This window comes from Megalopta genalis, chromosome 16 (assembly GCF_051020955.1).
Source record: "Megalopta genalis isolate 19385.01 chromosome 16, iyMegGena1_principal, whole genome shotgun sequence".
NCBI classification, from domain to species: Eukaryota; Metazoa; Arthropoda; class Insecta; order Hymenoptera; family Halictidae; genus Megalopta; species Megalopta genalis.
In genome coordinates, this window is record NC_135028.1 from 7,647,154 (window position 1) to 7,658,044 (window position 10,891).

Consider the following 10,891-nt stretch of genomic DNA (forward strand, 5'->3'; position numbering starts at 1 on the left):
TGCGATATTCATTAACAAAATATATTAATTACTAAGATAGAACCTATTACGTATCTATTAAGGGGCTAGACAACGTAGCGATCCGATAAACGTAGAGGACACAGTTACCGACAAAATGAGACGAAAACATGGGTCTACGGGCTCAAAATTTAACTACTTTACTTCCATATTTGGAAATGTAAGTCTTAGAAAATAAGATAAAAATTGACAATGCTGAAGCCATGGAATTCAATATAATTCATTAGATGTCAGAATTCATGATATAGATAATATAGAGCAAAGAATTTGACAAGTTTAGTTACGCTTATTTAATTACTATCGGATGCGTATTCGTTCATCGGCGATATGCGTCCGTATATGTAATTTTCCTGTACATGCAATTATGTACTCCTCTAGTATGGTTTTTTTTTCTCTCGCCCGTAGGCCACGATACTAGACAATTCCAAGGATGATGACGCAACAAAATAATTTAAATGTAGAATATAATTCTCCACTTATCTAATTATGTACAATTATAATGTACAGTTAGTATTAATATGTATGACAATGTATTTTACTTGTACAATCATAGCGATAATAGAATCAAATGAATTACACATTGTTTTTGATCTTATTGTAATCAGAAATATCTGTCTGTATAACTATATCATGTTTGGTCTCATTTTAATAAGAGAACTATCACCGATGTGTTGAACAAAAATCAGTATTAAAATGTTAAAATTAAAGAAAGTTATGTCACTGTATTATGAGTTGTCTTTCAGGAATTCAAATCAAAGGAGCCGCGCCGCGTGATGTCGAACCTTGGTATCGACGTAGCGGAAAAGTCGATAAATTATAGAGCCGCAGCAATGTCATGGCGTTAGTGATGACGCACAGAAATTACAATCACGGAGAGGGAGTGCTGTAGATATTGTATTTGTACTTGAATTGAGTTCCTTGTTCATTCCTAACAAAAATCGTCTCCGGATAATACCATTTCAATAATAATAATAAATCACAAAAACAGATACGAAAAAAATACACATTTGAGATAGACATCATGGAACATAGACAATGGTTAGAAATAATAACAGCGATAAACGCTGACAGCGATTTGAGTGGAAGTACTGTTATTGAAAAAATAAAGGAGAAATTAAAAGCAGCAGATCCAGTCACATATGAAGAGTGGGAAAAGAATTGTTTTGATGTCGATTATCTATTTGAATGTATTTACAACAGTGATTTATGTCGACAGTCTGACGTACATCAAACCTTGTTATGTTTAGCTGCTAGAAACGGCCATATTAATATAGTAAAAGCTCTAATAAGCAAAGGAGCAAATGTTAATAAACCGAATACCCTCGGAAGTACTCCTTTACTTTTGGCCGCTAGCAACGGCCATTTGGAAATAGTGAGAGTTTTCATATGTAACAAGGGCGATGTCAATAAACCAAACGAATACAGAAATACTCCGTACTATAGCGCAGCTAGCCATGGTCACATAGAAATAATGAAAGTTCTAGAGAAAGAAGGGGCTAATATCAATATCAAAAATAATGATAAGATGACTCCTTTGCACTGTGCTTCTTTTAATGGTCATCTAGACACAGTAAAATATCTGGTAGATGAGAAGCAGGTTTATTCCATGGTTGTTAACAACTCTGGCTGGACACCTTTACATTGTGCTTCTTCTAATGGTCACCTGGACATAGTAAAATATCTGGTAGATGAGAAGCATGCTGATTTTACCGTTGTCGACAATGATGGCTCGACTCCTTTGTTCCTCGCCGTTCAAAATGGCAGACTAGAAATAGTAATGTATCTGATAGATGAGAAGAACGTTAATTTTACGCTTGCTGACAAAAGTGGCTGGAGTCCTTTGCATTATGCTTCTTATAATGGTTATCTGGACATAGTAAAATATCTGGTGGATGAGAAGAATGTTAATTTCATGGTTACTGACAACTTTGGCCGGACTCCTTTGCACTATGCTTGTGCTAATAATCATCTGGACATAGTAAAATATCTGATAGACGAGGAGAATGCCGATTTCGATGTTGCTGATGACGATGGCTGGACTCCTTTATACCTTGCCGCTACAAATGGCAGACTAAAAATAGTAACGTATTTAGTAGATGAGAAAAATGTTGATTGTATTGTTGCTGGCAAACATGATTGGACTCCTTTATACCTTGCCACTGTTGGTATGTGCAAGTACGACGTGGTAGAGTACTTGGTAAATAAAGGTGCAGATGTTAATATTGCTACGGAAAAGGGCAGAACTCCGTCTCAAGGTGCTGCCTTTTCTGGTAAACTGGATGTGTTGAAATATCTTATAGAAGATAGAGGTGCTAATATGGATTTTCGTGACGAAAATGATCACACTCTTTTGTGTCCAGCTCTTGAAAGAGGTCATTTAGATGTAGCAAAATACCTTATAGAAGAAAAAGGATTGGATACTAACGTTAAAGATAGAGGGGGCAGGACTATGTTACATTTGGCTGTCCACAGTGGTAATTTTGATCTGGTAAAATATCTTATAGAAGAAAAAGGTATGGAACAACATATAAATACTAAAAGAATTGATAACCGTTGGACTACTTTACACGAAGCTGCTTCTAAAGGCTCCCTGGCGATAGCAGAATTTCTAATAAGCAGAGGCGCTATAATAAATGCGTTTGATAAATACGGTGAGACTTCTTTACATAAAGCTGCTGTAAAGGGATATATGGATGTTGTAAAATTACTTGTAAACAAAGGTGCTAATATTAATCCAAGAAATAATAAGGGTTTTACACCTTTGCATTACATTATTAAACGAGGTTATATAGATGGGGTAAAATTTCTTGTGGAAAAAGGAGCTAACATCGACATTCCAGATAACTATGGAAATAGTTCTGTGGATTTAGCCGCACAGTATGGTAGAGAAGATATCATAGCATTTTTTAACAGTACAGAAAAATCTCCCTGTTCGTCGCCGGAACCGGATTCCAAGGTGTGAGGAGTAGTAGGCTACAGTTGATTTCTTCAAACCTCGCGGCTCGCCTTTATTGTCGCTCTCGCTCTCGAGTCGAGCGAAACTATTATTGTATATTATGTATGTAAGGCAGCCGTTAGCATCGGAAACAGTCAGTGTATATTGTAATAATAGAATAAAAACGGTGACTTCACTTTTTTATTTCTAATTTTTTGTACATGAAAATTTTTTTAATATATTGGTCACATTTTTCCGATTAAAATGATCCAAACACGACATGCTTTAGACCATTCTTATTCATTATACGTAATAAGTAACCTATTTTATTTGCGAAAAAACATTACAGAAACCGATTTTTAACATATGGAATATTAAAGGCAAGATCAAAGAAGGTGTATGTACATATGTTTCTCGAAAGAAAATGTCACTAAAGTTACGCTATTCGAGCCTACGTTAGACACCAGGAATGGGAAGGCTTTACAAGGATGGGAGACAGAAGAGACATTATCTTGAGGACGAGCCTACGCGTGGAGGCTGTAAAGGAACTGTTTTCTGTACATTTTCCACAAACCCTGGAATTTTAAGATGTCGAACATCGAGAAAGACACGACATTTCGGCACACGAAAAGTCACGATATGACACCGATATGAATGTACAAACACCCACAGAAGCGGACAGCGCTCCCTAACTGTGGTGTCCGTGCCCGCATGTTGCGTGCTGTATACAGTAGTGCCTCGCCATAGTAAGCCAAGGTGAGGGCAAACGGCTTAAAATTATGAAACAGGTAGAGAAACTGCTTCTCTGATTGGTTGACGCTTCACAACTAAACGGTGTTGTTCTCATAGTTTTAGACAAAGAGAGGACGTGACGAGTGAGCAAGAGAACATGACATCGACACAACCACAAGCGAAACAAGTCACACCGACGACCAATGTAGCTTGTCTTACTTTACCATGCCTGCGGTCTCACTCTATTCGCGCATCCGTTTGCCTGGCGCTCCATCTATATTACTTTAGAATGTTTGCTCGCTATGATTCGTGATCTTCGGAGTGTATTTACAGTATATGTACTGGCCGATATCGTATAATACATTTTTTATAATATTTCGAATTTCCACATTTCTTTTTTTAAAGAATCCAATTTTAAATTTTTTTGCAGTTCTTAATCGCTACTAATTTATACAATTTCTAACAAGAAATAAATCTCTCGACCTACACCATCTACACTAGATTTTTCTCGAATCGGGTGCAGAAATGGTTATTTGTTGATGTTTACTGGCGAAGATATAAATTTAGCTTATTCCAAATATCGATGCCCACAGCACGTGAATTTGATGGAACACATGTAAACGTTGGTCACGTAATTTTTGTACAGTTAAATAAATACGGAGTATTCTTCGTAGTATAGTCACCGGCTAAACGCAGCGATGGTAACCATACTTTTTGTTTTGATTATTTTTATTGCATGTTAAACATTTACGTATTATTCATTCGCAAATTTTCTAACGAATCTGATCATTGGAAACTCCATGTTATATTAATTTTGTAACAAAAGTTACAATACACGTTAATTAATATAAATATTTTTAAATTTTTATAAATAGAATAAGATTTAATCATTTTTCTCTATTAGATAAGATAATAATACGTAAAACAAATCAGCTTTTGTAGTTTTTAATGAATATAATAGAAAATAATGTACTGTACATTTGTTTTTTTGGTTTCAGTCTCATACAATATTGCTGGTTCAGCCAGGCAATAGACCTAAAACACGGACATATTCTGATTATGAAAGTATTAATGAATGTATGGAAGGTAATATAATATTTTATCATTTCTTATTTTTTAGTAAAACAGTTTTATTATAACGAAAAGTATAAAGTTTTATTATATATACGGTTTTGAAGTTTGCATTAAGACAGTACAGATAATTTTATAACAGATTATTTTAATTGAAATTAACTCTTTCAATTCCATTGACGCTGTTGCGGATGCATTCATAATGTACTATAAAAGCTATTTGTAATGAATTTGTGAAATTATATTCAATTGTTTCTTTAACATAGGGGTGTGCAAGATTTATGAGGAACATTTAAAGAGGCGGAACCCAGATACTCCAACTATCACGTATGACGTCGGTCAATTATTTGATTTTATTGATCAACTTACAGATTTATCATGTCTTGTCTATCAAAAATCTACAAATACGTACGCTCCATATAACAAAGATTGGATTAAAGAAAAGATATATGTTTTACTACGGGACATAGTGGGTAACTAAGAGACAAAGATAGATGTATGTTATGTGTATAAGACAAATTAACTTTAAGTAAAGGTCTATATTGCCATTTGTAATAATAAATATATAATTGAAAGGCATATTGTAATGCTCCATTTTCACTTTGATCATACTATTTCCTAATAATCTTTCCTAAGAATCAGCTTTGATTGATGCCATGACCTTGATGCGTACAAGCTTTGTACCTACCGCTGTATTTGAATGGAAAGATCCATCGCCAGAGTGTTAATGTAGAAGTGAACTTAATGAGAAAAATAAGTAGAAGATGTAGCAGTTGCGTCACTGATCTCAACGATTTTACTTTTTATGATAAGTTTAGAATAGAAAGTAACATGTTTCTTTTAGTTATGACTGGTATACTGGGATTATGATAAACCTCAAATAAGATTTGAAAAAATGCATTAATCTAATTATATATAAACAATTCGTTCCTATTTTATTCTTACCTAGACTATAAAGTAATAAAAACATAGAAAATCAAATTTTTACTACAAAATTAAATAGATATACAATGTTGAAATCATGCATGGCATCTGTATGGTAGTTAAGAGTTAAACATTACAAAAATTTAAACAAAATTATTTCATTGATCATTAAGAAAGCATTCATCACGAATTAATACAAAATATTATGATAAGAATGTTGATATACAAGTAACTATTTCAACCAACAGTTAAGAATAGAGAAATAAGTAATATATTAGCAAGCGAGAATATTTATTTTTATATTTTTTTAAAAATATTTAATGAAACATTTTGAATATACTATTGAAGTTTTTATAATTATAACGAGTTGATACGCATTTAATTAACATGATTTTCATTTTGTTTTACGATATGTAAAACGTATTGTACAAAACAGTTCTTATGCTATAAATACATAGCATTCTAGATATATTAATTGTTTTGTTATACATTTGAATAAACGTTTTACGTAAAACATATATATAGGGTGTTTGTTTTATCTGAAAATCTAGAATATCTCGAAAAGTACGAAAGAACTATACATTCACTGCAATGAATGTGGTAATGTGATCGGTATATTACATACATAGATACATACATAGTACTTCAATATCGTCCTACAAGCTTCTGCAAGTTACGTTCAAGTTAAAAGTTACAATATGCCGAAGAAAAAGACAGGTCAAAGAAGGAAAGCGGAGAAACAAAAACTGAGACAAAAAGAAATTCGAACTGCAAAAGATCAAGTTGATCTAGCTAAATTTCCTTGCAATGCAGTAATGGTAAAGTATAATTATAACCTCAATTTAAGTAAATATAGACAACTGTTACTTATTGTTAAATAAAATTAATGCCATTCGTGATGTCGTATGAAAATTTATAAATACATATACTTGTATATGAAGTTTTAATTTATAAACCACATTTATATTTGTTTTTTGACGATAAAGGAATGTGATAAGTGCAACAAAAAACAGAAAAGCAGGGCATTTTGCTATTTTTGTCAAAGCTTACAACGGTTACCTTTGTGCGCGCATTGTGGAAAGATGAAATGTATGTTAAAAACTGGAGATTGTATCGTTCGTCATCCTGGAATATTTACTACTGGATTAGGTATGGTGGTAAGTGTGTTTCAGAAGTAACCCGAACGTAGTAACTACTATAATTGCAAAATTGTACTTTGAAATTATACTGCGTACATACAATCGTAGGGTGCAATATGCGATCATTGCGAAGCATGGGTCTGTCATGGAAGGCGCTGTCTTACAACTCATGCATGTATATGCCCATTGGCGGAAGCAATTTGTCAAGAATGTGAAAGAGGCGTATGGGATCATGGTGGCAGAATATTTCGCTGCTCATTTTGCAACTGCTTCCTTTGCGAAGATGACCAATTTGAACATCAAGCATCGTGTCAAGTTTTGGAAGCAGAAAGTTTTAAATGTAAGAATATCTATAAAATATTTTTTAATTTTTGTTAATGTACTTGGCCAGCAATTCTTATATTTTTATTAAGATTTAATACAAAGGCATTCACAATTCCAGGTCAATCGTGCAATCGTTTGGGCCAATACTCCTGTTTGAGATGTAAAACATGTTATTGTGAAGATCATGTCCGAAGGAAAGGTTTCAAGTACGAAAAAAATAAGCCAATACCTTGTCCAAAATGTAGTTTTGAAACATCTCAGACGAAAGACCTCAGCATGTCAAGTAAGTAACAAAGCAATTTAGGTACAAACATTGTACATTGTTTGTACAATGATATAATTATATTATAAACACAGAGATCATAAACAATAACTGCATGTGAGATTTTAAGACTAAATCCAAGATCATTTTTTTATCATTGTTAAAATTTATAGATCGTATTTAAGATAGCTTAACCAGTATCATTTTTTCTTTTAATAAATTAGTTCAAATATTTCGTCACGTAAACTTTCCAATTTTATTTCAGCACGAAGTCATAAATTTGGTAGACAAAATCAAAGTGGATTCGAATCTGACGAAGAAAGTGATTATAATTATTACGGTACAGAAATTATTTATGTTTTAATGTGCATTTAATGACCTAATAACCTATTAATATGCATTCTTCTTTATTGTAGGAAATCAATCTCAAGGTTATAGTTCTGAGAATTATACTCTCGATGATGAAGATGATGATGAAGATGATGGTGATGATGATGAAGATGATGATGATGATGACGACGATGGTGATGATGATGAAGAGGCAGAAGAGGAGGAACAAAATGAATCATTAAGTGAAACTGAAGAAAATGACAACAAAAAGTTACCACGGACTTAACATTTTAATAGAAATGCTTAGCAAGAATTTAAAAAATATCACTAATGTAAAATTGAATATGTTAAATTGTTGCCTTTATAAAAATTATAATATATTTTGTGGTGGCTACTGTCTATGCTCGCCAGTAGAAGGATAATTTTTAGAGGGAAACACATTTTCTTGTTTCCTTTTTTGTACTGTCCTAAATTGTCCTTATAATTTCCCGCGAAAAAGCCAAGTTCTACTGAATGACTTTACAGTTTTCTATATAGACCCCAAGACGAAGAAATGGAGCTTGTACAATTTTGTCTTAGAAAATATAATATTATCATTATTAAAATACTAAAAGTTACAATTAGTATTAATACAGCAACAAATTAATACTTTTCAACATTGTATTTAAACTCATTATATATATATACACTAAATTTGAAATATTTTAAAAGAAATATGTGTAAAGAAAACAAGAACATGTATGAAACTGTGTATGACCTGATTTTTAATAATGATACATGAAAATAATATTACATTCATTGTACACTGATTTTACATCAACAACAATGAGCAAACAATATTAATATATTACATGTATAATAAATGTCTTACACCCGCAACGATGTGTACTCAGATGGGAATTCAAAAGTGTGAAAACCAAAAGCGTTGACGCTTGGTAAAAGTCCTGCATTTGGTATAATATTCCATGATAACGTTAACGTGACATTTTTATTTCCTCTGAAATTATTAAGAAAAACACATTAATTTACGAAATTTTAATATTATTTATATTAAGTTCATAAGTTTATTTAACAGCAACAAACATTACCTTAAACCGTTACCATCATCCCAAAAGTAATACTTCGTATTCATATTTTTAAAATCTAGAGCTGCTTTATCTCCTCGAAGCACTATTTTATCCCACAATATTACCTAGATTTAATAATTTTTCATTATTTAATCTACAAAAGAATTAATAAGACGCAAATGTTACGAGTATTATAATATTCTACTATACCTGATTAAAATCATTGTTTTCCGTTTGATATTCAGCAGTGAGATATAAGAATAGTTGTTTAACATTCCAATTAAACAATGGAGTCAGATTTATGTTTATGTAAAGAAATTATAGATTATTTTCACATTATAAATAACTTACATAAGATGACTATATAAAAACAGGATGATTAGCAATTTTACACAAAATGTTTAATATAAAGCTTGTAATTGCATAAGCATATTGCTTATATCGTATTAGTTCTTAGAAAAATATCAAAATCTCAGAATTTTAAAAAACTATACGAGCAAACAATTTTTACGATATTTTGATATTTGTCTAGTATTTCAATTTTTATGAACATTTGAACAGTTAAAATGATTTTGAAAGTAGAACAATTGATACGCATACATGCTATTATATTACCAATTTAAATTCAAATGTAAAATTACATTCTCACAATACAAATCATAGAAGTGAATTAATATAATTTGTGATTTATAAAATAGAAAAGGATATCAGTTTGTAAATCAAAAGTTAAATATCCGAGATCATTCTTTTCCCTTGATGCACTATAATCAGGCACGTTTTTTCTGCAAAATTAAAACATAAATAGTTATTCGACATATTGTTAACGATATATGCAATAGTTGTTGCTCTTGATAGTTTAATTAGAAAAACAAGTATCGTTAATAGAAAAGTCTCGTAAAAAGATCGTATAATTAGTAAAAGAAATATCAAATATGGGAAGCTGATAGGAGGCTATAATTGAAAATATTAAATTAAAACTTTATTTTTCGACGTATTTATATTTATAACATTTGCGAAAATAATGTAATCATACTTACACAACTACTTTTACGGTATTTAATGTTGCATAGGCTCTATAATCGATAAATACAGTCGAGAGAAAACAACAAAACGTTACACACCCCAGAATACTCAATGCATAAGCTGAGATAGCATTAGCACGCGTAAAAAAAGTATGCATTATTGCGTTTTAATACTATCGATTAGAGTGTGAAAAACTTTTATTTCGAAAATCAATCGTTCGATGCGTACATTAGAAAACTCTAACCAAAATCATCATCACGTTGCTCTAATTTCCAACGTCAGCAACTCGACACGACAGATGACCGGTTCGGTGTTCAAAAATATGTCGATCGTACGATCGCGTTCGTAAATAAATCAAATTTAGTTGCAACTGCTTGTAACGATTATTTCAACGCATCGAACAGAATATCGCAAACACGAAACAAAACTTTCACTGAAATTTTTATTGTGGCTAAAAAATTCGATAACCTTCAAATACTACCTATGAACCGCGACACTTTATTATTCTTGCACCGCGCACTTATGTAAGAGCGTACATGTACATATGTATATGCGCAGTAATCCCTAAAACCCTACCGACAATAATGTATAGAAAAACGTCAGAACCTATCTTTGTCTTTGGTAAAATCACAGTGAAGATACAGTAATACCTCAAGTTTCGTAAGACTCTCCTCGGGCCGCGGCGCGCTCCATTAGCGAGAATAGGAGTAGAAATTGCTTTGCTCTGATTAGCTGATATTTCAACGCTACACTGCGGATTGGATGCGCAGTAAAATGGCGGGGATGTTCGCAAAAGCTAACGGAGGTAGAAAAATCGTGGAAAATCTAAGGTATTACTGTTGAATTCTCTATGACGTCATCGAGTCAGCAGCATTTTGCAGTATGCAGTCAATAGGAAAATGTGTCTACTCCTATGTACTACTTGATAACGTCTCACTAGAACTCTGGAGAATGCGACGTTAACGAGGGAAGAACGTAATTAGAAACCCATGCGTATTGAATATTAAGTTTTGAAAAAGGGCCAAGTTCCGCTATTAAAAATTACTTTATACTTTTGATATTACAT

General features: G+C 32.3%; 4 protein-coding genes across 8 annotated transcripts; 3 read left to right on the forward strand and 1 right to left on the reverse strand.

Moving 5' to 3' along the window:
* Positions 1 to 41: 41 nt before the first annotated feature.
* LOC117221169 (uncharacterized) lies at positions 42 to 4,180 on the forward strand. 5 transcript variants are annotated; one of them, XM_076526842.1, is made up of 4 exons: positions 42 to 178; positions 424 to 2,974; positions 3,303 to 3,709; positions 3,803 to 4,067. In XM_076526842.1, the coding sequence occupies exons 2-3, from the start codon at positions 1,040 to 1,042 to the stop codon at positions 3,411 to 3,413; spliced, it is 2,046 nt and encodes a 681-aa protein (XP_076382957.1). In that variant the 5' UTR covers positions 42 to 178; positions 424 to 1,039; the 3' UTR covers positions 3,414 to 3,709; positions 3,803 to 4,067. The 5 variants fall into 5 exon arrangements, with proteins under 5 accessions (XP_076382957.1, XP_076382958.1, XP_076382959.1 ...); XM_076526843.1 differs by having other exon boundaries at positions 46 to 178; positions 762 to 2,974; XM_076526844.1 differs by adding an exon at positions 4,116 to 4,180 and having other exon boundaries at positions 140 to 2,974; positions 3,803 to 4,038.
* On the forward strand, positions 3,843 to 5,237 carry LOC117221171 (enhancer of rudimentary homolog). The gene is made up of 3 exons (XM_076527024.1): positions 3,843 to 3,890; positions 4,684 to 4,771; positions 5,023 to 5,237. The coding sequence occupies exons 1-3, from the start codon at positions 3,843 to 3,845 to the stop codon at positions 5,235 to 5,237; spliced, it is 351 nt and encodes a 116-aa protein (XP_076383139.1).
* Positions 5,238 to 6,197: 960 nt separating this feature from the next.
* Noa36 (zinc finger protein 330 homolog Noa36) lies at positions 6,198 to 8,157 on the forward strand. Its single transcript, XM_033471960.2, has 6 exons — positions 6,198 to 6,498; positions 6,667 to 6,837; positions 6,928 to 7,159; positions 7,262 to 7,426; positions 7,671 to 7,745; positions 7,822 to 8,157. Exons 1-6 carry the CDS (start codon positions 6,379 to 6,381, stop codon positions 8,019 to 8,021), a joined length of 963 nt encoding a protein of 320 aa, XP_033327851.1. The 5' UTR covers positions 6,198 to 6,378; the 3' UTR covers positions 8,022 to 8,157.
* Positions 8,158 to 8,474: 317 nt separating this feature from the next.
* Spase22-23 (Signal peptidase complex subunit Spase22-23) lies at positions 8,475 to 10,425 on the reverse strand. Its single transcript, XM_076526849.1, has 5 exons — positions 9,840 to 10,425; positions 9,509 to 9,584; positions 9,013 to 9,099; positions 8,824 to 8,927; positions 8,475 to 8,732 (listed from the first exon to the last, which is right to left on the reverse strand). Exons 1-5 carry the CDS (start codon positions 9,980 to 9,982, stop codon positions 8,603 to 8,605), a joined length of 540 nt encoding a protein of 179 aa, XP_076382964.1. The 5' UTR covers positions 9,983 to 10,425; the 3' UTR covers positions 8,475 to 8,602.
* Positions 10,426 to 10,891: the final 466 nt, after the last annotated feature.